The 26,336-nt window shown below is 47.0% G+C and overlaps 1 protein-coding gene across 3 annotated transcripts in view; it reads left to right on the forward strand.

Moving 5' to 3' along the window:
• The window catches only part of pstpip1 (proline-serine-threonine phosphatase interacting protein 1), a 61,365-nt gene that overhangs the window by 18,178 nt on the left and 16,851 nt on the right, over window positions 1-26,336 (forward strand). For all 3 annotated transcript variants that reach the window (XM_033014925.1, XM_033014926.1, XM_033014928.1), the window contains exons 2-8: window positions 626-726; window positions 1,440-1,514; window positions 12,151-12,185; window positions 13,513-13,619; window positions 15,453-15,515; window positions 16,169-16,267; window positions 21,815-21,860. In XM_033014925.1, the coding sequence (XP_032870816.1) occupies window positions 626-726; window positions 1,440-1,514; window positions 12,151-12,185; window positions 13,513-13,619; window positions 15,453-15,515; window positions 16,169-16,267; window positions 21,815-21,860 (526 nt within the window). The remainder of the gene's footprint in view (window positions 1-625; window positions 727-1,439; window positions 1,515-12,150; window positions 12,186-13,512; window positions 13,620-15,452; window positions 15,516-16,168; window positions 16,268-21,814; window positions 21,861-26,336) is intronic.

A 26,336-nucleotide genomic window follows, 5' to 3' on the forward strand; every position in this document is an offset into this window, starting at 1 on the left:
ATAGCAACATAGAAACATAGAAAATAGGTGCAGGAGTAGGCCATTCGGCCCTTCGAGCCTGCACCGCCATTCGATATGATCATGGCTGATCATCCAACTCAGTATCCCATCCCTGCCTTCTCTCCATACCCCCTGATCCCTTTAGCCACAAGGGCCACATCTAACTCCCTCTTAAATATAGCCAATAAACTGGCCTCAACTACCTTCTGTGGCAGAGAATTCCACAGATTCACCACTCTCTGTGTAAAAAATGATTTTCTCATCTCGGTCCTAAAAGACTTCCCTCTTATCCTTAAACTGTGACCCCTAGTTCTGGACTTCCCCAACATCGGGAACAATCTTCCTGCATCTAGCCTGCCCAACCCCTTAAGAATTTTGTAAGTTTCTATAAGATCCCCCCTCAATCTTCTGAATTCCAGCGAGTACAAGCCGAGTCTATCCAGTCTTTCTTCATATGAAAGTCCTGCCATCCCAGGAATGAGTCTGGTGAACCTTGTCTGTACTCCCTCTATGGCAAGCATCTCTTCTAGGGAGATGCTAACTGCATTTCGTTGTCTCTGTACTGTACACTGCACAATGACAATAAAGTTGAATCTGAATCTGAATCTTTGTGTCCCGTTCACAGTGTCCAGAGTTCACCAGTTACGTCGGACACGAGGTCTTACTGGAGCGGTTACGGGAAGGCCGAAAGATCTGCAAGGACATGGAGGAACTTCTGAAACTGAGGTAAGGTTCGACGGAGTTCCTTCTGAGGCAACTATTTTACGCATGAATGGGTCACGCACAACGTGGAAGGGAAACTTCCTCATAACTCGCCCATTTACGCATTACTACTTTGTGAGGTTAAATGTTCTTCCTACTTTCTGAAAGGGATCAAGTTGTGATTTCCGCAGCCCTGCTCTCCTTCCTCCATCTCTCCCTCTCGACTACTCTGCCCAGTTCTGCTGGACATCTCAAGTTGAGAATGAGCTTGAAATTTTCTCCAGTTAAATATATTGGGAAGATTGAGACCACCGATTTGGTCCCCAACGTAATCTCTGTTCCCCAGTCACTTCTTAACTCCATCCCTTTCCCTGGCTATCCTGTCTTTGTCCCGAAACGTCACCCATTCGTATTCTTCAGAGCAAGTTTCCAGTCACACTCCGCCTTGTTTGATGTTTCTTACAGCATATCTCTGACCCTCCCCCCCCCCTTTTAGTCTCCCCCATGTAAGAGACACAACCTGCTATGGTGGTTGAATAATCTAATCTGAAGAAGGGTCTCGACCCGAAACGTCACCCATTCCTCCCCTCCAGAGATGCTGCCCATCCCGCTGAGTTACTCCAGCTTTCTGGAGTAACTCTATCTTTGGCTTGAGCCAGTGTCTGAAGTTCCTCCCTACCCACTGTTATAACGGTTGATGGATGTGACTGAAAAAAATGTTCTGCCTTTTTGCCCAGGGCAACAGCGGAAGAAAAGTACGGAAAGGAGTTGATGAATATTGCACGCAAGGCCGGGGGGCAAATGGAGCTAAAGTAAGTGTAACGGGTCCGCTTGAGCTGATGTGTCAAGTTGAGTTTACTGTCAAAGGCGTAAGTACAGTGAGGTACAGGTACAATGACAATCTTGTAGCAACTTCACAGCCACAATAAATACACTCTTGATTTCCTATGGAGCTTTTTAATGTACAGGTTAGGTCTAACTAATCTATGATGAGGAAGTGTTTGCAGTTTTTAAAATGAAGTGAATTTTATCTGGTTGCCACCCCACCATCTTTCTTTTTGAATGGTCCTGTGATGGTTCCTCCATCTACAGGTTCGATCCTGACCTCGGGTGCTGTCTGTGTGGAGTTTGCACGTTCCCTTATGATCACGTGGGTTTCCTTCCGGGTGCTCCAGTTCCCTCACACACTTCCTCATCGTAGATTAGATTTAAATAACAATTAGATTTTGTAGGTTAAATAGCTCCAGAGGGAATCAAGAGTGTATTAGGCTTAGTTTAGATTATTGTCACATGTACTGAGGTACAGTGAAAAACTATTTTGGTGCGTGCAGATCCAGTCACCAGAAAGACTGTACATGATTACGATCAAGCTGTCAACAGCGTACAGATACAGGATTAAGTGAATACGTTTAGTGCGAGGTAAAGTCCGATTGAAGATAGCCTGAGGGTTTCCAGTGGGGTAGATAGCAAAGATCCTATAGCGGAGCAAGATAGACCACTCCTGCTAAATGCAATGGGCTGATGTGTAGTACGCAACGGAGCGGAACGTGGACCTTTTTTTCATCCATTTCAGTAACCTGACCCGACCCGACTCGCAGTGTAATCAACGTTGCGGGGGAACAGTTTGTGTTAATAAATTATAATTCTGAAAATGAGGAGAAGATTTTTACCAAAGAACTTTTACGAGGATGTTTCCGTAACCGGCTTCCGTCTCCGCACTAGTATCTTTGCTCCGCTGCGGGATCTTTGGTGCAAAGACGGAAGCTGGTTATGGAAATGGGCCGAAAATTACCCACGAATCTGCCCATGACCGTACTACGTCTTTTTCGTCGAGTGGACTATCTTGCTCGCTGTAGGGTCTTTGGTAGATAGTAGATCAGGACTGCTCTCTAGTTGGTGAGAGGGCGGTTCAGTTGCCTGATAACAGCTGGGAAGAAACTGTCCCTGAATCTGGAGGTGTGCGTTTTCCCACTTCTGTGCATCTTGCCTGAGGGGAGAGGGGAGAAGAGGGAGTGCCCAGGGTGAGACTCAACCTTGATTATGCTCTGAGATTTCTTGAGGTCTTGGATAGAACTGTTGTCAAACAGTAATTCTCTTGTTTAAGAAGGAACTGCAGATGCTAGAAAATCGAAGGTAGACAAAAATGCTGGAGAAACTCAGCGGGTGAGGCAGCATCTATGGAGCGAAGGAAATAGGCAACGTTTCGGGACGAAACGTTGCCTATTTCCTTCGCTCCATAGATGCTGCCTCACCCGCTGAGTTTCTCCAACATTTTTGTCTACCAGTAAAGGACCTGTCCCACGAGCATGCGACTCCATGCGGCAAGCGCGACCTAACATGGTCGCTTGAGCCGTACGGCCTCGCGGGGCCGGTCCCACTTCGATCGCCGGAGCCATAGGGAGTTGTGCGGAGCTGGTCACGATATCGCGCGGGGCTCCGAAAAACAGACCGTGTTCAAAAATTCCGCGTGGCAACGGCCTGCCGGCCTGCAGCTGCCTCGACACCGCACGTACCGCCTCGACGGGCATACGCAGCATCTTGACGGCGTACGTCACGCGTAAACTTCCCGCGGACTTCGCTCGAACTTCACGTCACTCACTCGACCTCCGCGCGGCCCCCGCTTCCGGTTTGGCCGCGCTCGCCGCATGCAGGTCGCATGCTGGTGGGACAGGCCCTTAATTCTCTTGTCCTTATAGGGACATTCTGTTTGGCCCATTATAATTGCAAGGGAACTGTTCTGGATTTCTGCTGAAAGTTGTAAAAATAATCCTCGACTTTTCTCAAAGTGCGTGGTTGGATACTCAAATCTCTGGAGCATTCCTGTTCCAATCCTTTCCCTTCAGCAAATATAGGTTTTGTTTAAGGCGTTAATTAGCACTTTGCTTAAAAAAAGAATTGACTCATTTGCAGCAGAACATTTCTTAGCACAGCATGTGTTCATTTCCTGCCTGTTAAAATAGCTTGCGGTTGTGACTGCAGCAAGATAGGAAATGATAGGGACTGATGAAAAAGTGCACTTGTTACGCATCAAAGTTGTTTCAGCAGGATATGGGCCACACTCTTGGTCCATGAAGACCATTCTTAATCTGTTCGAGACAACTTCAATCCTCCCTCAAGTCAAGTCAAGTCAAATTTATTTATATAGCACATTTAATAAACAACTCTCGATGGACGAGAATGTATACGGAATCCCTGTTTGACGATTCGTGGCAGAATAACGCGGATGTTGACAGGACTCGAGGGCCCGAGCTAAAGGGGGAGGTTGGGCAGGCTAGGACTTAGGTAGAGTCATACAGCGTGGAAACAGGCCTTTCAGCCCAACTTGTCCAACATGTCCCATCTACATGTCCCATCTGCCTGCGTTTGGCTCGCATCCCTCCAAACCTGTCCCGTCCATGTACCTGTCTAACTATCCAGTCCCTGCCTCAACTACCTCCTGTGGCAGCTCGTTCCATACACCCACCACCCTTTGTGTGACAAAGTTACCCCTCAGATCCCCATTAAATCTTTTCCCCTTCACCTTGAACCTATGTCCTCTGGTCCTCGATTCCCCTTCTCTAGGCAACTCCATGCATCTACCCGATCTATATGATGTTATACACCTCTATAAGATCCTCCTGCATTCCAAGGAATAGTCCCAGCCTACTCAACCTCTCCCTATAGCTCAGACCCTCGAGTTCTGGCAACATCCTCATAAATCTTCTCTGTACCCTTTCCAGCTTCATTCATTAGAGCGCAGGAAGTTGAGGGGTGAACTTATAAAGGTGTATAAAACCATGAAGGGAATAGCTGGGGTGATTCCACTATTGTTCCTAGGGAGAGGAATCGAGAACGAGAGGGTGTAGGATTAAGGGAAAGATTTAGGGGCAACTTTTTCCACACAGAGGATGGTGGTTATATAGAACGAACTGCAGAGGAAGTATTTGAAGATAGACACAAAAATCTGGAGTAACTCAGCGGGACAGGCAGCATCTCTGGAGAGAAGGAATGGGTGATGTTTTGGGGCGAGTCCCTCCTAGTAGTTGAGGCTGGTACAACATTTAAAAGACTTTTGGACAGATACATGAATAAGAAAAGTTTAGAGAGATATAGGCCAAATGTGGGAAAATGGGGCTAGTTTAGAAAGGGGCATTCTGTTTGGCATGGATGAGTTTGGCCTGAAGGACCTGTTTCCATGCTGTACGTCTCATATCATGTTTATATGCCTGGGCAGACACAAAATGCTGGAGTAACTCAGCAGGACAGGCAGCATCTCTGGAGAGAAGGAGTGGGTGACGTTTCGGGTCAGAGTCTGAAGAAGGGTCTCGACCCGAAAGGTCACCCATTTCTTCTCTCCAGAGATGCTGCCTGTCCCGCTGAGTTACTCCAGCATTTTGTGTCTACCTTTGATTTAAAGCAGCATCTGCAGTTCTTTCCTACACGTTATATGCCTGGATATTGGACTGACACTGCATGTTCCTGCTATGCTATTCAACGTGGCTTCAATTCGAGTCTCAGTGTAAGAGTGCTGAACTGAGTGCACCGATCTCCAGAGAAATCACCACAAAAATCAAGATGGTTTGGTGGGTTTCTGGGAAAAAAACGTTTCCACTTTCTTGGGACAATAAAACAAGTAAGATATACAGCATGGAAACAAGCCCTTTGGCCCAACTTCCATGCTGACCAAGATGCCCCATCTAAGCCAGTACCACCTATTTGGCCCATATCCCTCAGAAAAACCCATACTTCTACCTTTCCAAGAGTCTTTTAAATGCAGTTATGGTACTGCCTCTACCGTTCCATAGCTCATTCCATATACCCATCACCCTTTGACTGAAAAACCTTGAAGAAGGGTTTCGGCCCGAAACGTTGCCTATTTCCTTCGCTCCATAGATGCTGCCTCACCCGCTGAGTTTCTCCAGCATTTTTGTCTACCTTGAGGTTCATATTAGATTTTGCCTCTCTCACCTTAAACATTTGACCTCTTGTTTTGGATTTCCCTACCCTGCGTAAAAGACAGTGAATTCACCCGATCTATTCCCCTCATGATTTTATACGGCTCTAGAAATCACCACTTGGCCTTCTGCTCTCCAAGAAATAATATGCTGGCCTGCACACCCTCTCCTTGTAGCTCATGCCCTCGAGTCCTTAACTAGAGACACAAGAGACTACAGATTGATTTCTTTGGCTTTTGCATTTTTCCAAGAGTTAACAAGTTTCACAGGTACCTGCCGCTAGCGCCACGAGCCGCTAAGTTGCGTCCACGAGTTCCGACGTTCCCGCTACGTTAATTGTGCGTAGTTACCACGAGTTAAATTTGTTTTAAACTCGTGGGTCAACTCGCACAGTGAGACAGGGGTTTAACTGTGCTGGAGGAAATCTGCGGGTCTGGCAGCATCTGTGGAGGAAATGGACAGATAATGTTCTGGGTCTCGTCCCTTCCGACCTGTCCAATCCCTCCATAGATGCTGCCTGACCCACTCAACATTCCAACATCTGCAGTTTAGTTTTGTTTAGAGATACAGCGCGGAATCAGGCCCTTCGGCCCACCGGATCCGTGCCGACCGGCGATCCCCGCACATTAAGTCCAGAACAAGGGGTCACACAGTTTAAGGATAAGGGGGAAATCTTTTAGGAACGAGATGAGAAAATCATTTTTTACACAGAGAGTGGTGAATCTGTGGAATTCTCTGCCACAGAAGGTAGTTGAGGCCACAGTTCATTGGCTATATTTAAGAGGGAGTTAGATGTGGCCCTTGTGGCTAAAGGGATCAGGGGGTATGGAGAGAAGGCAGGTACAGGATACTGAGTTGGATGATCAGCCATGATCATATTGAATGGCGGTGCAGTCTCGAAGGGCCGAATGGCCTACTCCTGCACCTATTTTCTATGTTTCTATGTTTCTATTAACACTACCCTACACACACTAGTGACAATTTACATTTACACCAAGCCAATTAACCTACAAACCTGCACGTCTTTGAAGTGTGGGAGGAAACCGAAGATCTCGGAGGAAACCCACGTGGTCACGGGGAGAACGTACAAACTCCGTACAGACAGCACCCGTGGTCGGGATGGAACCCGGGTCTCTGGCGCTGCGAGCGCTGACAGGCAGCAACTCTACCGCTGCGCCACCGTGCCCACCCCTATTTGTTGTTTGTTGTTTGTATTTAAAATCTAAAAAGTTGCAGGAATGGGGGTAGAACAGCAAGGATGATTGGACAAACAAAAGGCGTGTTGCCGGACATATAGTCAGTGAGTGCAAGGTAACAAATTTATTAGTCTGAAGAAGTCTGAATACGGTCTGAAGAAGGGTTTCGGCCCGAAACGTTGCCTATTTCCTTCGCTCCATAGACGCTGCTGCACCCGCTGAGTTTCTCCAGCTTTTTTGTGTACCTTCGATTTCCCAGCATCTGCTGTTCCTTCTTAAACACAAGTAACACATTTATTGTTTTGTTCAAATTCCAGCATCTGCTGTACCTTGTGGCTCCAGAAAAAAATATACTGGTATCAGTTTTCAAAATACTTGAAATCATTTATGTTCTAAGAAGTATGCAGAGCAAATTTGCGTAAGTGGAAAAACACTGCACGTTAAAAAATATATTTACATCGAAAATAATTATCAGCATATCTTCAAACCCCCTTTGATGCGTTCAATGGAAACATTGCTGTTACTATATCTGAATTTCGATACCTCACTATTTCCAACTAGTTGTGGTTTATGTAAATTGATGTTGGTATATTATTGTTAGATGTACTGAGATGCTGTTAAAAATACTTGTTTTGCACGCAGTTCAGACAAATCATATCAAACCGTGAGGGTAATCTTGTCACATGTGAGTGCAGCAGGTAGTGCAGATAGTGAACCTCTCCCTTGGGAAGGAACTAGTTGTGACTTCAGGCGGTGGGGTGGAATACATACCCCAGTCTGCATCGATGGTGATGAAGTGAAGATGGTTGAGATTATGTATGTCGAACTCTTTGGGAAATTTACCAAAGATAGACACAAAATGCTGGAGTAACTCAGCGGGACAGGCAGCATCTCTGGAGAGAAGGAGTTGGTGCTGTTTCGGGTCAAGACCCTTCTTCAAAAATTCAGATCTGTCTGAAGAAGGGTTGCGACCCGAAATGTCACCCATTCCTTCTCCCCCCCCCCCCCCCCCCCCCACCCCCAGAGATGCTGTCCTGTCCCGCTGAGTTACTCCAACATTTTGTGTCGAACTTCAGTTTAAGCCAGCATCTGCAGTTCCTTCCTACACACCATGTAAATCGACCAAGATTGTGTCGTGGTCTAACCGCATTGAAGTGTTACAGGCGAGATAGCACGAGAAAGAAGACTGAGGGAACTTGGCTTGTCTCCAGCGACTCCTGCCAACTTCTACAGGTGTGCGTCAGAACGCATCCAGGATACACCACAACTTGGTTTGGCTCAGCTCAGCCCAAGACTGCAAGAAAATCGCAGAGATTGTGGATGCAGCCCGGTCCATCACACAAACCCGCCTTCCTCATTGACTCCATCTACACTCTGCGCTGCCTTGGTAAAGCAGCCAACATAATCCAGGGCCTTTCTCACCCGGTCGACTTAGTAGTTGATAACCAAAGCCAAACACAAAATGGAGTAACTCAGCGGGTCAGACATCATCTCGGGAGAAAAGGAATAGGTGACGTTTTGGGTTGAGACCCTTCTTCAGATAATCTTTTGGTGTTTAGGGCAAACATAGAAACATAGAAATTAGGTGCAGGAGTAGGCCATTCGGCCCTTCGAGCCTGCACCGCCATTCAATATGATCATGGCTGATCATCCAACTCAGTATCCCGTACCTGCCTTCTCTCCATACCCTCTGATCCCCTTAGCCACAAGGGCCACATCTAACTCCCTCTTAAATATAGCCAATGAACTGGCCTCGACTACCCTCTGTGGCAGAGAGTTCCAGAGATTCACCACTCTTCTCATCTCGGTTTTAAAGGATTTCCCCCTTATCCTTAAGCTGTGACCCCTTGTCCTGGACTTCCCCAACATCGGGAGCAATCTTCCTGCATCTAGCCTGTCCAACCCCTTAAGAATTTTGTAAGTTTCTATAAGATCCCCTCTCAATCTCCTAAATTCTAGAGAGTATAAACCAAGTCTATCCAGTCTTTCTTCATAAGACAGTCCTGACATCCCAGGAATCAGTCTGGTGAACCTTCTCTGCACTCCCTCTATGGCAATAATGTCCTTCCTCAGATTTGGAGACCAAAACTGTACGCAATACTCCAGGTGTTCCAAAGGTCTCCCTTGGTTAATAATAAATCTCAGGATTTCATCTGGAGCTGCTCTCTGTCCTTGCCCCCAATGAGGTTTTGGAAGCCACTGAACGAGTAGCAACAGGAAAGACATAAACATCAGAAATGAGGAACCAGTGCACAGAGTGACTGTGCTCTTGCAGTTTCAAAATGACACTGCTTACGTGTTTTACAAGAAAAATTATAAATGGACACCAGTGATCCATTCCTGGCATTAAGCAGAATGTGTGATTAACATTTACAACCAAGGTTCGACTGCAACTAACGGCGTGTACTAATGCTTCAGTCTTTATGAAGAGTTTATGAGAAAAACATTTTTCACACAGAGAGTGGTGAATCTCTGGAACTCTCTGCCACAGAAGGTAGTTGAGGCCACAGTTCATTGGCTATATTTAAGAGGGAGTTAGATGTGGCCCTTGTGGCTAAGGGGATCAGAGGGTATGGAGAGAAGGCAGGTACGGGATACTGAGTTGGATGATCAGCCATGATCATATTGAATGGCGGTGCAGGCTCGAAGGGCCGAATGGCCTACTCCTGCACCTAATTTCTATGTTTCTATGTTTGCCCTAAACACCAAAAGATTATCTGAAGAAGGGTCTCAACCCAAAACGTCACCTATTCCTTTTCTCCCGAGATGATGTCTGACCCGCTGAGTTACTTCATTTTGTGTTTGGCTTTGGTTATCAACTACTAAGTCGACCGGGTGAGAAAGGCCCTGGATTATGTTGGCTGCTTTACCGAGGCAGCGCAGAGTGTAGATGGAGTCAATGGGGAAGGCGGGTTTGTGTGATGGACCGGGCTGCATCCACAATCTCTGCGATTTTCTTGCAGTCTTGGGCTGAGCTGAGCCAAACCAAGTTGTGGTGTATCCTGGATGCGTTCTGACGCACACCTGTAGAAGTTGGCAGAAGGTAGTTGAGGCCACAGTTCATTGGCTATATTTAAGAGGGAGTTAGATGTGGCCCTTGTGGCTAAAGGGATCAGGGGTTATGGAGAGAAGGCAGGGATGGGATACTGAGTTGGATGATCAGCCATGATCATATTGAATGGCGGTGCAAGCTCGAATGGCCTACTCCTGCACCTATTTTCTATGTTTCTATGTCTATGTTTATTGAGCAGAATTGAAAGTGGTAACTTGTGGCACTCCAGTGTTTGATATGCTGGAGTAACATCAGCGGGTGAGGGGCCAGTCTCACTTGGGCGTCATTTGCGCGACACGTAGCCACCATGCACCATGCGCGCGTAATGCACGCCAAGTGGGACAGGCCCTTTAGGCGCCATCCCTGGTAGAGCTGTTGCCCCACTGTATCGGAGACCCAGGTTCAATCCTGATTACAGGTGCTGCCTGTGTGGAGTCTCTACGTTCTCCCTGTGACCGCATGGTCTCCTCCGGGAGCTCCGGCTTCCTCCCACATTCCAAAGACGTGCACATATATAGGATTCATTGCCTTCTGTAAATTGCCCCTTGTGTGTAAGATGCGAAAGTGGAATAACATGGAACTAGTATTGGGGTGATCGATGGTCGGCATGGACTCGTTGGGCCGAAGGGTCTGTTTCCATGCTGTATCTCTAAAACTAAAACTAAAAACTAAAGTGGATGGGTGATGTTTTATGTCGGGAATACCAGAAATGACACCTATCTATGTTCTCCAAAGATGCTGCCTGGTCCGCTGAGATACTCCAGCATTTGGTGTATTTCTTTCTTTCATTCAATACTTTAGAACAGTGGTTGTATAAACACTTTGCACTGTATCTAAATTAGAAACTTTCAGTCATTGGAGAATAATTTGAGAGGAATCCACACGCTTCTGATCTCTCCCTTGTACAACAGCTATGATCGCCCATTGCAGATCCAATAACAAGTGGGGCACGTAGACAGGACCTACCCCACCCCCACTACTGAAGGAGATTTCCAACAATGGAATGATAACTCTGTTGATAGGAAAGAACTGCAATAGACAATAGACAATAGGTGCAGGATTAGGCAATTCGGCCCTTCGAGCCAGCACCGCCATTCAATGTGATCATGGCTGATCATCCCCAATCAGTACCCCGTTCCTGCCTTCTCCCCATATCCCCTGACTCCGCTATATTTAAGAGCCCTATCTAGCTCTCTCTAGAAAGCATCCAGAGAACCTGCCTCCACCGCCCTCTGAGGCAGAGAATTCCACAGACTCACCACTCTCTGTGAGAAAAAGTGTTTCCTCGTCTCCGTTCTAAATGGCTTACTCCTTATTCTTAAACTGTGTGTGGCCCCTGGTTCTGGACTCCCCCAACATGGGGAACATGTTTCCTGCAGATGCTGGTTTAAATCGAAGGTAGACGCAAAATGCTGGAGCAACTCAGCGGGACAGGCAGCATCTCTGGAGAGGAGGAACGGGTGACGTTTCGGGTCGAGACCCTTCCTCAGACAGATCTGCGGTTCTTTGTGAACTTTGGACTGGAATCTGGCGGAGAAATGCAAACTCAAAACTTGCCACCATGTTTACAGAACTCTCTCGCTACCTCAGCTAGGACCGGCCTTGCTACCTCTTCTCCCCTCTCCCATCAGGCAAGAGGTACAGAAGTTTGAAAACACCTTCCTTCAGATTCAGATTAAGGGATAGTTTCTTCTCAATATAGCAATATAGCTCTTCTATCCCTTCTTATAGCTATAATCTGGCAACCAAACCATCCTCTGACGGGCTGGAGTGCGGTCCCGACTTCCCATCTACTTCATGGGAGACCTTCGGACTATCTTCAATTGGACTTTATCTTGCACTGAATCTTATTCCCTTAATCCTGGATCTCCAGCTTTTTATGTCTATCTTCGGTTTAAACCAGCATCTGCAGGAAACATGTTCCCAATGTTGGGGGAGTCCAGAACCAGTGGCCACAGTTCCTTCCTACACATTCTATCCACTGCTGACGGCTGGATTATAATCATGTATAGTCTTTTCGCTGACTGGATAGAACGCAACAAAAAGCTTTTCACTGTATCTCGCGAAACGTGACAATGAAAAACTAAACTAAACTTAAGAACGTTATCACGCAAATGAAGTGCAACGATGTTTCATCTCTTGTTCCAACCCATTGCAAAGGGAGGGAGTGTGACTGTAATATTAATGGTTCTGTTATTAGGCAGAGAAATAAAGGACTTCCTCGCTAGCTGCATACTAATGAAGTCTGCTCTCTCCTCGATTTCAGTACCCTGCGACTGGCCTTTGACAGCCTAAAGCAACGTAAGTAGCAACAGTTTGACTGTTTCTGGCAAATACCAATGGTACGTTGAAGCGGTTTTCCCAGTGTTATTGTATTTTCAACAGCAAATTCCAAAGTTTAAAACGAACTTGAATCAGCGTGTGGCAGCATGCAACACTATCCTGTACTTTTCAGAACTGTTTTTGCTCTCGAGTCATTCAGCTCGGAAGCAAGTCCTTTGGCCACCAAATGTCTGCTATCAATCATCCATCCACACAAATCCTATTTTATTCTACCCACATTCTCAGCAATTCCCTTCCCCTGACTCTCAGTCTGAAGAAGGGTCTCGACCCGAAACACAATCTATTTCTTCTCTCCAGAGATGCTGCCTGACCCGCTGAGGTTAATACAGCTTTTTGTGTCTATCACCTCTCTACCATGGTGTCTACACACTAGAGGCCAGTAAATCTACTGCCGACAAGTCTTTGGGATGTGGGAGGAAACCAGAGCACCTGGAGGAACCTCACAACATCACAGGACAACCTCGGGCACTTTCTGTTGGAGTTTCCCAGTGTCATTGTGGATACCTCCCCCACCCCCCCCGGGTACTTTGATTTCCGTATCGTAAGACAATAGACAATAGGTGCAGGAGTCGGCCATTTGGCCCTTCGAGCCAGCACCGCCATTCAAAGTGATCATGGCTGATCATCCCCAATCAGTACCCCGTTCCTGCCTTCTCCCCATATCCCCTGACTCCGCTGTCTTTAAGAGCCCTATCTAGCTCTCTCGCCTTGCACATCTCAGTAAGGGTGTGTGGGTTGGGAGGTTAATTAACCACTAAGTTTGCCCCAATGCGTAGATGTTGGTACAATCTGGGGAGAGTGGATGAATAGGTGGAGGGAATAAAGGGATTAAAGTGGAACTAATGCAAATGGGTGTTTGATGGGTGGCTTGGATACTGGTGAACTGATAGGTCTGTTTCCGTGCTATATGACTCAACGACTGTAGTTTAGAGACATAGTGCGGAAACAGGCCCTTTGGCCCACTGAGTCCGCACCGACCAGCGATCCCCGCACACTAACTCTACCCTACACACACTCGGGACAATTTTACATTGTCTACAAGTCTGTACGCCTTTGAAGTGCGGGAGGAAACCGAAGCTCTCAGAGGAAACCCATACAGGTGACGGGGAGAAGGTACAAACTCCGTACAGATTGAGCCCGGGTCTCTGGCGCCGTGAGGCGGTGGTTCTTCCGCTGCGCCACCGTGCCGCCCCTAGGTATTTTGATGGGGGGTAAACCGTGTCACTATGGGTGAAGAATACGAGGGTGGATTTAACGATTCTTGCTGCACCTTTGGCTATTTCAGAGCTGGAAAATATCGGAAACCTACACATTCAGCTGGGTGCTGAGCTAAAGGAGGAGGCCAGGCGACTGGAGGATTTCCGAGAGAGGCAGAAGGAGACACGGAAGAAGGTAAAAATGATGATAGAGTGATACAGTGCGGAAACAGGCCCTTTGGCCCAACTTGCCCACCCCGGCCAACATGTCCCAGCTACACTAGTCCCACCTGCCCGCGTTTGGCCCATATCCCTCCACACCTGTCCTATCCATGTACCTGTTGTTCAAGAAGGGACTGCAGATGCTGGAAAATCGAAGGTACACAAAAAAGCTGGAGAAACTCAGCGGGTGCAGCAGCATCTATGGAGCGAAGGAAATAGGCAACGTTTCGTCCCGAAACCCTTCGGGTTTCGACCCGAAACGTTGCCTATTTCCTTTGGGGTTCGTCCCGAAACGTTGCCTATTTCCTTCGCTCCATAGATGCTGCTGCACCCGCTGAGTTTCTCCAGCTTTTTTTTGTGTACCTATCCATGTACCTGTCTGTCTGTTTCTTAAACATTGCAATAGTCCCTGCCTCAACTACCACCTCTGGCAGCTCGTTCTATACACCCACCACCACCCTTTGTGGGAAGAGGTTACCTCTCAGATTCCTATTAAATCTTTTTCCCTTCACCATAAACTGATGGACGGTGACTTAGAGATTTTGGGAGGCTGTTGTTTTAATGACCAAGGGCTGGATCACGTTTGTGCAGGGTGGGACCTGATTCACATTTGCAGATGGTACTAAATTACAATGTGAGGAGCCTTTGCTCATTGCAACAGACAAAACTAACTTCAAATCTTCTCTGAGCGTTTAGATTTCTGCTGGTCACAGCGACAGGGAAATAGGCTGGGTTGTGCCGTGTGTTTCTGTTCGTACAAGGAAGTGGCGTTGAGAAAAGCAACTGGAGAAACTTGTAAAACAACTTGTAGGAACAAGGAACTGTAGATGCTGGTGCACCAAAGACACATACATAAAGTGCTGGAGTAATTCAGCGGGTCAGGCAGCATCCCAGGAGAACTGAAGGGTCTCGACACGAAACGTCACTCAAGACAAGAGACATTTATAGTCGCATGTACCAGTTGGTACAGTGAAATTTGTGGTCACCAAGTTCAAGTTCAAGTTCAAGAGAGTTTATTGGCAAGTTCAAGTTCAAGAGAGTTTATTGTCATGTGTCCCTGATAGGACAATGAAATTCTTGCTTTGCTTCAGCACACAGAACATACGGGGTTGTAGTCTAAATTGCCCCGTGTGTAAGGAGTGCAGGAGGAAGTGGGCCAACATACAACTAGTGTTATTGGGATTTGCAGCAAAGGTCCGTTCACCTTTAGTAAGGTGGTGAGGCTGTACAAAACAGATCAGTGTGTCCATATACCATTATATAAATATATACACACATAGACTGATAAAGTGCAAATAACAGATAATGGGCTATTAATGTTCAGAGTTTTGTCCGAGCCAAGTTTAATAGCCTGATGGCTGTGGGGAAGTAGCTATTCCTGAACCTGGACGTTGCAGTCTTCAGGCTCCTGTACCTTCTACCTGAAGGTAGCAGGGAGATGAGTGTGTGGCCATACAGCCATACGAATAAAAAAGAGCACAGAACACGATAACCTTTAACATAGACATCCCCACACAGCGGAATCAAAGTTTCCCACTGTGAGGGAAGGCACCAAAGTTCAGTCATCCTTCTCTTTGATGTTCACCCATTCCTTCTCTCCAGAGATGCTGCCTGTCCCACTGAGTTACTCCAGCATACCATGCCTATATCCCAGGAGAACATGTGCAGGTGACACGTTCACTACAAACATTCCAGTGCTGTCCAATATTAAAATAATCACCTGATCTGCATTTCATCAATTAATTCTATTAGTGTGGTCTATTGGTAAACTGGTGCATTTTTAACAGAAGCACATCTATTCCAACAGTTTGAAAATTGCATGGAACGTGTGCAGAGGGGCAAAGTAACATTTTACAAGAAGACTATAGAGGTAAGCTAGAACTGCAAGACTATTGGTAAAAACGCAATCTGTCCCTGATCACTTAAAGGGCCTGTCCCACTTACGCGACCTTTACAGGCGTGAAAGGTCGACGAAAATTTCAACATGTCGAAAATTCAGCGGCGACCAGAAAGACGCTACGACTCTTTGGAGACGTCTCACGCCCACAGGCTGTATGCTCGTGAGAGGTCTCCTATGGTTGTGAGAGGTCTCCAAAGAGTCGTAGCGTCTTTCTGGTCACCGCTGAATTTTCAACGTGTTGAAATTTTGACCGCGTGGGTTTTCTCCAGGTTCACCAGTTTTCCCCCTACATCCTAAAGACATACGGGTTTGTAGTTTAATTGGTCTCTAAATTGCCCCGTGTGTAAGGAGTGCAGGAGGAAGTGGGCCAACATACAACTAGTGCTATTGGGATTTGGAACAAGGGTTCGTTCACCTTTAGTAAGGTGGTGAGGCTGTACAAGCCTGTACCTCAGCCAATGTATCTCTAGAGTCTCCTGTTCTTACACCCCGCTCTAGGCTGAGCCTTTTGGGAAGTTAAATTCTGGTATTAATATTGAACATCAAACAATGAAGAGCATGCATTGTGTGTACAGCAGACATTCTGATGCTTCGTTTCCTGATTTGTTTTGTTCCTTTTCCAGTCAAAGAAATACTACGAGCAGAAGTGCAGAGAGGCAGACGAGGCAGAGCAGAGTTCGGACCGTGCAAATGCCACAGGAAACCCAAAGCAAGTTGAAAAGGTACGAGGCGCTGTGGACTAATGTCCTTAATTAGAAGGTATAGGAGCCTGAAAACTGTAAAGGGCCTGTCGACTTTTTCAGCGACTGCCGACGCCATCGACTGACGTATCAGGGCCCGCCGAAAGATTTTGAACATTTCAAAACCCAGCGGCGACAAAAAAATATTGCGAGACTTGAGGAGACACCGCGCGTCGATACGTCATCACGCCAGTGACCTGATACGTCAGTCAATGATGCCGGTAGTCGCCGAAAAAACTCGCCAAGTGGGACAGGCCCTTAACATCCAGGTTCAGGGAAAGCTTCTTGACCACAACCACCAGGCTATTAAACACTACAACCTCCAGATAATCTCCAAACGACATTGACTTGGGGTCATTGCTTTTTGTATTTGCACTATTATTGTTTGTTATATAAAACATTGAATAGAATGCCTTTTATTGTCATTCAAACAGCTTGGTTTGAACAAAATTTAATTTACTACAGTCTACAACATTACAAAAAAAAACAAAGACACACACTTAACACAATCTACATAAACATCCATCACAGTGGATCTCCAACATCTCCTCACTGTGATGGAAGACAAAGTCTTATCTCCACATATATCCCCACATTCTATTCCCTCTTGATTATTAATATATATGTTTTCAATTTTCAGCAGGTGAATGTCCTGCTAAAATGTCCTTTGTGTTAGAGAGAGAGAGAGAGAGAGAGAGAGAGAGAGAGAGAGAGAGAGAGAGAGAGAGAGAGAGAGAGAGAGAGAGAGAGAGAGAGAGAGAGAGAGAGAGAGAGCGATCGAGCGCGAGATGAGCGAGCGCGCTGCGATCGAGAGGATCTTCTAGTCGCGCATCTCTCGTCGCTACGCCTACTCTCATGCTCGCGCATCGCTTCTCGCTGTAGCCTCGCTCGCGCTCTCCTCTAGCGCTCTCCTTGCTCTTGCCGATCCCTTCCGACAAGTGCGTTATTTCTGCGGATGTGGACGTGTGTTCTGTAGCAGGCCGCGGTCTTTTCTGAGCACGTCTTTTGAGCCGTTAAGGCAAAAGAAAAATGTGTCCAGGCCGCGGATTGGAAACAAACCAAGTAGCGCTGGAAACACTCAGCAGGTCAGGCAGCATCTGTGCATGGAGAAAACAGCTAACGTTTATAGCCCGCATTGTCAGAATGATAAAAAGCAGAAAGGAGGTTAGTTTGCAGTGGATGATGGATATATGGAACGAAGGGAAAATATGTCTGATAGGGTGAGATGAAGTGCAGAAGAGGTTTACCATGATCCCTGTAGGCAGGAACTGCAGATATTGGTTTGCACTGAAGATAGATAGGTTCTTTGATCTGCCAAAGATTGCTCTGACATCGACACGTACGCACTTTAGCAGCCTTCAGCAGCAGACCCAAGAATAGAACTGTACATTTCTCAAGTCTTGAAGCACTCTGGCCTAAGGTAGCTCTGTTCGTGCATCCGGCGTATATTGGCTTTCTCAAACCACTCGGCCATTAGTAGGCCCAGCAATTCATATCACCGCACTTGGTTAAAATCAACTGAAATACACCGAAAGTAAACGTCTTGAGGAGTTGAAAGCACAGTGTGTCCATGGACCTAAATTCGGAGCAATGTCACGCAGTGGAACACTATGTCTTCACATCTCTCAAGTACTTGAGAAGATGCGGGAGCGATCTCCATCGCACCTTTATCCGCACACCATCCCTTCTCTCTGATCTGTCTCGCCTCCTCTTGTCAAGCATGCCGAGGAAGGGTCTCGACCGGAAACGTCACCCATTCCTTCTCTCCACAGATGCTGCCTGTCCCGCTGAGTTACTCAGTTACTGAGTTTGGACATGCTAGAGGCAGGAAACATGTCCCCGATGTTGGGGGGAGTCCAGAACCAGGGGCCACACACAGTTTAAGAATAAGGGGTAAGCCATTTAGAACGGAGGCGAGGAAACACTTTTTCTCACAGAGAGTGGTGAGTCTGTGGAATTCTCTGCCTCAGAGGGCGGTGGAGGCCGGTTCTCTGGATACTTTCAAGAAAGAGCTAGATAGGGCTCTTAAAGATAGCGGAGTCAGGGGATATGGGGAGAAGGTAGGAACGGGGTACTGATTGGGGGTGATCAGCCATGGTCACATTGAATGGCGGTGCTGGCTCGAAGGGCTGAATGGCCTAGTCCTGCACCTATTGTCTATTGTCTATTGTCATTTTGTGTCTTTAAGTGTTTTTAATACAAGATGAAATCTGTGGACGGTTCCTGGCTGAAGTGTTCTGATGTTAATGCACAAATATAGAGGTGGCCACAGGGCTGGCAATGTCTTTATTTATATTAAACAGACTCTTGTCCCCACCACTCTTCCTTGCCACTGCTCATTTGTACCAATGAGCCTTCCAGCACCATCTGGACATGGTGATATTTTTAACCTGCGATCCCTCTGCACTGCCAGCTGCAACCCACACAACCGTATGAAAATGTAATCGCTGGAGCTCCACGCAGAGTGAGCAATTTCAGGCACCATATAGAGTCAGAGAATGATACAGTGTGGAAACAGGCCCTTCAGCCCATCTTGCCCATTCCGGCCAACATGTCCCAGCTACACTAGTCCCACCTGCCTGCGTTTGGTCCACATCCCTCCAAACCTATAGAAACGTACAAAATTCTTAAGGGGTTGGACAGGCTAGATGCAGGAAGATTATTCCCGATGTTGGGGAAGTCCAGAACAAGGGGTCACAGTTTAAGGATAAGAGGGAAGTCTTTTAGGACCGAGATGAGAAAATCATTTTTTACACAGAGAGTGGTGAATCTGTGGAATTCTCTGCCACAGAAGGTAGTTGAGGCCACAGTTCATTGGCTATATTTAAGAGGGAGTTAGATGTGGCCCTTGTGGCTAAAGGGATCAGGGGGTATGGAGAGAAGGCAGGGATGGGATACTGAGTTGGATGATCAGCCATGATCATATTGAATGGCGGTGCAGGCTCGAAGGGCCGAATGGCCTACTCCTGCACCTATTTTCTATGTTTCTATCCATGTACCTGTCCAACTGTTTCATAAACGTTGGGATAGTCCCTGCCTCAACGACCTCCTCTGGCAGCTCGTTACATACACCCACCACCCTTTGGGTGAAAAAGTTACCCCTCAGATTCCTGTTAAATCTTTTCCCCTTCACCTTGAACCTATGCCCCCTGGTCCTCGATTCCCCCAACTCTGGGCAAGAGATTCTGTGCATCTACCTGATCTATTCCTCTAATGATCTTATACACCTCTATAAGATCACCCCTCATCCCCCTGCGCTCCAAGGAATAGAGTCCCAGTTTACTCAACCTCTGCCTATAGCTCAGACCCTCTAGTCCTGGCAACATCCTTGTAAATCTTCTCTGAACCCTTTCAAGCTTGACAATATCTTTCCTATACTATGGTGCCCAGAACTGAACACAATACATGTTAATAATATAACTGAACATATCTGAGGAAGGATGTGCTGGCTCTAGAGAGGATCCAGAGGAGGTTCACAAGAATGTTCTTAGGAATGAGTAGGTTTACCTATGATGAGCATTTGGCAGCACAGGGCCTGTACTCGCTGGAGTTTAGAAGAATGAGGGGGGGGGGGGGGGCACCTCATTGAAACATACAGAATAGTGAAAGGCTTTGATAGAGTGGGTGTGGAGAAGATGCTTCCACTAGTGGGAGAGTCTAGGACTAGAGGTCATACTGAGCCACCAATCTCCCTTGAACAAGAGTCTCACAGACCAAGTGCCAGGTTCAATACTTGGCCAGAACTCTGCTGGTTGATTTGAAGATACTTCAATTCAAGCGTCAAGAATGTGTTATTGTCTTATGTCCCAGATAGAGCAATAACATTCTTACTTGCAGCAGCACAACAGAATATGGGAACAGAGTAAACAATATAATAAACATGAGAGAAATCAAAAGTTCTGCATGTGTGTATAGACACATACTCACAAGTACACACACACACATATATATATATATAACATAGAAACATAGAAAATAGATGCAGGAGGAGGCCATTCAGCCCTTCGAGCCAGCACCGCCATTCATTGTGATCATGGCTGATCGTCCCCTATCAATAACCCGTGCCTGCCTTCTCCCCATATCCCTTGACTGCACTAGCCCCTAGAGCTCTATCTAACTATATATATATATATATATATGTACACACACACACACACACACACACACACACACACACACACACACACACACACACACACACAGACACACACACACACACACACACACACACACACACACGCGCGCGCGCACACACACACGCACACGCACACGCACACGCACACGCGCGCGCACACACACACACACACACACACACACACACACACACACACACACAAAAAACAAACAATAATAGTGCCATAATAACAATAGTAATCCTTGTAGTTCAGAGCTTATTTGATGTTGTTGTGTTTAATACCTGAATGGCTGTGGGGAAGTAGCTGTTCCTGAACCTGGACGTTACAGTTTTCTGGCTCCTGTACCTTCTTTCCGATGGTAGCGGTGAAATGAGTGTGTGATGTGGGTCTCTGATGATGCTGGCTGCCTTTTTGAGGCAGCGATTGCGGTAAATCCCTTGGATGGTGGGGAGGTCAGAGCCAGTGATGGACTGGACAGTGGTCACAACTTTTTGCAGCCTTCTTCGCTTCTGGGCGCCCATATTGCCGAACCGGGGCGTGAACGGAATAGACAATAGGTGCAGGAGTAGGCCATTCGGCCCTTCGAGCCAGCACCGCCATTCAATGTGATCATGGCTGATCATCCACAATCAGTACCCCATTCCTATCTTCTCCCCATATCCCCTGACTCCGCTATCTTTAAGAGCCCTATCTAGCTCTCTCTTGAAAGCATCCAGAGAACTTGCCTCCACCGCCCTCTGAGGCAGAGAATTCCACAGATTCACCACTCTCTGTGAGAAAAAGTGTTTCCTCGTCTCCGTTCTAAATGGCTTACCCCTCATTCTTAAACTGTGGCCCCTGGTTCTGGACTCCCCCAACATCGGGAACATGTTTCCTGCCTCTAGTGTGTCCAAGCCCTTAACAATCTTATATGTTTCAATGAGACCTGAGTGTCTGAAGAATGGCTGTGGCCAGCGTTTGCTCTCTGATTGCTGCATGACTACAGTCAAGGAACTGTGCCAGTGTGAATGGAGGCACAAGAGACTGTAGATGCTGAAATCTGGAGCAAAGCACAAAGTGCTGGAGTGACTCAACTGGTCAGGCAGCATCTGTGGAGGTAAATGGGCAAGCAACGTTTTGGGTTGGGTCTGAAGAGGGTCCCGATCTGAAATGACGTCTGTCCATTCCCTCCTTGGATGCGGCCTGGCCCACTGAGGTCCTCCAGCACTTTGTGGTGTGCTACGGTGAATGGTGGGCAAGGATAGGCATAACGTTGGCTGCTTTACCACCCAAAGTTCAACAATTTGCGTAATAGCTGGGAGAGTAAAATCAGTCATCTTTGTATTCAACCCTGATCTTGCATTTCATGAACTAAACAGTGTCTACAATGGTGATGTCTCTGTCTGCTCCACAGTGTCAGAACAAGGTCAGGCAGTCTCACGAGTCGGCAGGAGATGCGGGTATGTACACCATCAGCTCTCGTGGTCTTTGGATAATGGGTCGCAAGAATTGGGATTTGGCCGATTGCCCGATCCCTTGGTTTGGTTTCATTGTAGCGCCTTGCTCTGAAAATTTGTTCTAAGATGTATAGAATTGAATGCTTGGCTGCAAACAGGCTAGTTCCAAGTTGTTTTCCATACAACGGCCATCATCTAAATGGCAGCAAGTAACAATGTGTCTGAAGAAGGGTCTCGACCCGAAACGTCTCCCATTCCTTCTCTCCAGAGATGCTGCCTGTCCCGCTGGGTTACTCCAGCATTTTGTGTCTACCTCCAATTTAAACCAGCATCTGCAGTTCTTCCCTACACAACGAGTTGTAAATTATCTTTTCTGATGAATTTGATCATTCTGCGTACATTGGAGTGTTTGGTTTGATAGTCGCACCTTGCACATATCGTACAGGTGTCAGAGGTTAGGAGAATGGGGTTAGGAAGGAGAGATGGATCAGCCATGATTGAATGACAATAGACAATAGACAATAGGTGCAGGAGTAGGCCATTTGGCCCTTCGAGCCAGCACCGCCATTCAATGTGATCATGGCTGATCATCCCCAATCAGTACCCCGTTCCTGCCTTCTCCCCATATCCCTTTCCTCCGCTATTTTTAAGAGCCCTATCTAGCTCTCTCTTGAAAGTATCCAGAGAACCTGCCTCCACCACCCTCTGAGGCAGAGAATTCCACAGACTCACCACTCTCTGTGAGAAAAAGTGTTTCCTCGTCACTGTTCTAAATGGTTTACCCCTTATTCTTAAACTGTGGCCCCTGGTTCTGGACTCCCCCAACATCGGGAACATGTTTCCTGCCTCTAGCGTGTCCAAACCCTTAACAATCTTATATGTTTCAATGAGATATCCTCTCATCCTTCTAAACTCCAGAGTATACAAGCCCAGCTGCTCCATTCTCTTATGGCGGAGTAGATGGGCCAAATGGCCTAATTCTGCTCCTATCTCTTATGGCCTTATGATCATCGTGGCCCAGACTGCTGGTAAATGTGGCTAGTCCCATCCCAGAGGGTCATGGCCACCAATCGATGGCCGAGTGGCTAAGGTGTTGGACTCGAAATCCAATGCGTTTTCCCGCTCAGATTCAAACCCTGGTTGAAGGTGTCAGAGGTTATGGGGAGAAGGCAGGAGAATGGGGTTAGGAGGGAGAGATAGATCAGCCATGATTGAATGGTGGAGTAGATCCGTGATGGGTCGAATGGCCTAACTCTACTCCTTTTCCTTATGACCTTATAACCAATTATCTCTCTAGCCTAACCTCCCCGCTCGCATCAAACTCTCACTTACACACAGGGAACAAGACGAGGGTTTGGTAGGTTAAGTGGCCACCTAATCTGCCAGCCCACCCCAGCGCATTGTTTTACTTGCTTTTGCAGAACAATTGCAATGTTTACTGAATGTATTTTTGCCGAAGAAAATGTCTTCGTTTCGCGCAGTCTCCTCATGTGCAGTGGACGGTGGAATCCTGAGCAGCGTTGCAGGGAAGTTCGGGCACGGCGGATCGGAATGTGCAGAGCAGCGCTGGGGAGAATGTGAGCAGTTGACTCATTGTAGGAATGAGCTCATCTCTGACTGCAGGCATCTGACAGGAAATGCGCTTGGCAACAGCTTCCGTTTACTCGTCTACCTGCTACTGGAGCAGCTACTGGAGGTTGTGTAGCTCGAGGTGTTTAATTCCCCCCTCTATGAGTTCTGCACGGGCAGAGTCCTAGAGAGAGAGATAGACCAAAGACAGGCCCTTCAGCCCATCGAGTCCCACTGCAAGGCCCACTGGTCATCAAGCACCCATTTACACCCATCATCACTTTATTTCACCTTCCCCAATCTACACCACTTACCCACACGCTTGGAGCAGTTTACAGAGGCCAGTTAACCTACCAAAGTCTCTGGGATGTGAGAGAAAACTGGAGCTCCAAGGGCAAATCCACATATTTTAGTTTAGTTTAGTTTAGTTTAGAAACACAGCGGCCACCTCCTGACCAGTTATCCCCACTCACCAGCACTATCCAATACACAAGGGGACAACTTACAATTTTTACCAAAGCCGATTAACTTACAAACCCGTACATCTATGGAATGTGGCAGGAAACCGGAGCACCCGGGGAAAACCCACGCAGGTCACGGGGAGAACGTACAAACTCCGTACAGACAGCACCCGTAGTCAGTATTGAACCGGGGTCTCTGGGGCTGTAAGGCAGGAACTCTACCGCTGAGCCCTTTTGGGACAGCATGGTGGTGCGGTGTTAGACTTTTAATAGTTTTTTTAAAAGTTAAAAAACTTGTGACTAGAGTTCCTTCAGTGTTCAGAATCGCAGCATGAAATTTTAAACTGTTTTCACCATCTTTGGTTTACACGGAGGTGCCACCGAGATAGTTAACTGGCATCCTGAAATATTTCGCATAACGAACATAATGTCTGGCACCAAATCAACATTAGTTATTCAGCGATATCTCTCAATGAAGAAATATATTATTCTTTCTGGGTGCTAAAATAGAAGCAGATTGGAGAACTTTTTGGTAAATACTTTTCTTCACTCTTTTTAATCATTAACCTCTTTAACAAAAGTGAAGATTTGAAATTATTAACTCGTCATTCCTTTACCAGTAATGTGGGCCTCGTTGGTTTGGAGATTCGTGGTTGCTAAGGCAACTTTCTTCTACGGCTACATTAGGGGCATCTTTGTCCTCGTGGGATTCATTGCCATGGACAGTTGTGCCAGTCGATCCGATGGGCAATTTTAAGATTCACAGATTCTTGATTAGTTATAGCCCTGTCCCACGGTACAAGTTCATTCCAAGAGCTCTCCCGAGTTTGCCCTGATTCGAACTCGGAGATTTACGGCAATGGCCACTTGTCGGTACTCGGGGCTCTCGTGGACATTTTTCAACATGTTGATAAATCTTCACGAGTCTTCCCGTGCTTGCCTGCCGTTAGCGAGTCTTCCCGTGTACCTGCCGTTAGCGCTACGAGCCGCTAAGAGACGTCCCCGAGCTCCGACGTACCCGCTACGTTCATTCTCCGCGCTTACCACGAGTTTGACTCGAGAGAGCTCTTGGAATGAACTCGTACCGTGGGACAGGGCTTTAAGGGTGTCAAGGGTTATGGGGAGAAGGCAGGAGCATGGGGTTGAGAGGGAAAGATAGATCAGCCATGATTGAATGGTGGAGTAGACTCGATGGGCTGAACGGCCTAATTTTGCTCGTATTCTACTAGCCTTTCCAATGAGAGATAGTGAACTTATGGACTTATGATCTTTCTGTCCTTGGCCTTCTCACCATCGACAAGGGGGGGGGGGGGGGGGGGGGGAGATTGCAACCTTCACGTGGTCCGCCCCGTTTCGATGAATGCAATCAACCCGGCGTGCACAATCAAATAAGATCAAATAATACAAGTTGTCCTACAACTTTAGGCTGTGCACGCCATACTCAAGAAGAAGCCCATCTACAAGGCAAAGGTCAGAAGCCTATTGGGATATTCTCCACATTCCTTCTGGGCTGTACAAGGGCTCTGGGAACAGAAGGACTTGTGGATAGTATAGCCAGCGACCTCAGAAACCAATGGCCCAATGGAATCCAATCTAATAGACTTAGGTTGCTTATGATTACACATGTGGGGTTCATTGCACGATATCCAATTGGATCAGATATAGAGTTATAGTCATAGACTCATTCAGGTTGGAAACAGGCCCAACTTGCCCACACCGACCAATATGTCCCATCTACATTAGTCCCACCTGCCTGCGTTTGGCTTGCACCATACATAAATGCAGTAAGTTCATACTCAAGTACAATAGAGCAAAGGGGAAGATACAGAGTGCAGATCGTAGCCCCATGTTAGCAGCCATCATGACTTGTATAAAAGTTTCAAAACATATTGGTTCAACTAGTAAAACTGCTGCCTCACCTTGACAGGTTCAATCCGGGCCTCCAGTGCTGTCAGCGTGGAGCCATAGAGTGATACAGCATGGAAACAGGCCCTTCAGCCCTACTTGCCCACACCGGCCAACAAATCCCAGCTACACTAGTCCCATCTGCCCATGCTTGGGTCCATATCCCTCCAAACCCGTCCTAACTAGTCCCAGCCTCAACTACCTCCTCTGGCAGCTTGTTCCATACACCCACTACCCTTTGAGTGGAAAAAGGTTACCCCTCAGATTCCTATTAAATCTTTTCCTCTTTACCGGAAACCTATGTGGAGTTTGCACGTTCTCCCTGTGAGTTTCTCCCAAGTGCTCTGGTTTCCTCAAACATCACAAAGACGTGGGTTGGTAGATTAGGTGGCCAGTTAACCTACCAAACCTTCGTCTTGTTCCCAGTGTGTAAGTGTGTAAGTGTGTAAGTAAGGGAGCGGGGAGATTAGGCTACAGAGATAATTGGTCGTAAGGCCACAAGGAATAGGAGTAGTATTAGTGTTCAAGAAGGAACTGCAGATGC

The sequence above is a fragment of the Amblyraja radiata genome, chromosome X, assembly GCF_010909765.2.
Source record: "Amblyraja radiata isolate CabotCenter1 chromosome X, sAmbRad1.1.pri, whole genome shotgun sequence".
NCBI lineage: Eukaryota > Metazoa > Chordata > Chondrichthyes > Rajiformes > Rajidae > Amblyraja > Amblyraja radiata.